The sequence below is a fragment of the Cyprinodon variegatus genome, unplaced genomic scaffold (assembly GCF_000732505.1).
Source record: "Cyprinodon variegatus isolate N-32 unplaced genomic scaffold, C_variegatus-1.0 Scaffold1477, whole genome shotgun sequence".
NCBI lineage: Eukaryota > Metazoa > Chordata > Actinopteri > Cyprinodontiformes > Cyprinodontidae > Cyprinodon > Cyprinodon variegatus.
Window position 1 is genome coordinate 102,009 of NW_015151930.1, and position 1,350 is coordinate 103,358.

General features: G+C 35.7%; 1 protein-coding gene across 1 annotated transcript in view; it reads right to left on the reverse strand.

Annotated features, from left to right (window-relative positions):
* Window positions 1-552: 552 nt before the first annotated feature.
* Window positions 553-1,350, reverse strand: part of LOC107103558 — a 7,004-nt gene continuing 6,206 nt past the window's right edge. The window contains exon 9 of the mRNA XM_015403296.1: window positions 553-559. Within this exon, the coding sequence (XP_015258782.1) occupies window positions 553-559 (7 nt within the window). The remainder of the gene's footprint in view (window positions 560-1,350) is intronic.

A 1,350-nucleotide genomic window follows, 5' to 3' on the forward strand; every position in this document is an offset into this window, starting at 1 on the left:
ACTTGGAAATTAAAAATGTAAACTTAAGAGTTCTATTGGAGTACAGAACAAGACGTAATAACTTTACCACTGCATAAATCAAGGTCAAAGATATTACAGAAAAACTCATTTTCCTAACATGCATAAAAAAAACAACAAAGTGTCTCTATAAGAAATTTGTGAAAAACAGAAAGAAGGTAAAACATTTTTTATTAAAATATAACCGTCAGAACAACGTTGATGAGGCGCATCTTGCAGACCCCGTAGGACACATTTGTTTCACGATTTTACCCTGTTTGCTGAACGTGGTGTTTATTTTCATGTTACCAATAAATGGCAACTTGGACAATAAAGAGTTAAAACTTAAATCTTTCTTTGGATTTTAATTAACCAATCACCAGCAACCCTGAACCCCTCCCAGTTTATGGCAGTTTGCTGGTGTGTAACACAAAGGTTTGTATTAATTTCAACCCAAATGTGTGCCTTAAAGCATTTTCTTATCTAGGAATGGTTCTAATGTTATTTTTAAGCAAATGAAAGTGTTTATGCAGATCGTTTGCGACATTGTCCATCTTAGGCGCTGATGTTACAACAAATTCACCACAGGATTGGCGGAACCAGTGCTGAAAAAGATGATTATGACCCTGACCTCAGATATATGTTAGGAAAATAAAGAACGAGTCAGATTTTTTTTTTATGGAAAGGTTCCCAAAAAAAAAAAATAAAAAATCCCTCCTCTGTCAAAATAAAAACTGAAGCAGAAGAAGGTTTTTAGGTGACATCTGAGTGATCCAAAATATTTTTGGGGCAAAGTCTTTTGCACAGATAAACCCTCAACTTTCCGGCTGCAGCCTTGTTTGGTATAAGCTAACGGAGCTCACCAACAGCCAAGCATGTTGGTAGAGAAGTAATGATTTGGGATAATTTTGCAGCCTGAGAACTAGGCAGACACTGGGAGACTAAATTTACAACAGTATCTGATCAAGCATGACCTAAACAGAGCAAGAACAACAAAAAATGTTTTGTTAAAACAGAAATGAAAATGGAAATCTGTAGTTTATGGTAAACCTTCAAAGATTAGCATTATTTGTACAAATCAAAACCATTATAACAAATATTCAGAGGTTAATAAAAAAAAAAAACTCCTGATGATAGACACCAGGAAATGAGAAACTGAAGTAAAACGGATTAAAAGCAGGAAACATTTGTAAAAATGAGTTTAAGCCAGCATTTGAAGAAGTCAGTGGGCATCCAGATACAGTCTTTAAACTTTAAACTTCCTCAGGCTTTCAGCCTGCACCCGGTGGGCCTGCTCAGTCTGTTCCTGTCACTTCCATCTCCTTCCCTACTTGTTGCCATGAATATCTTCAT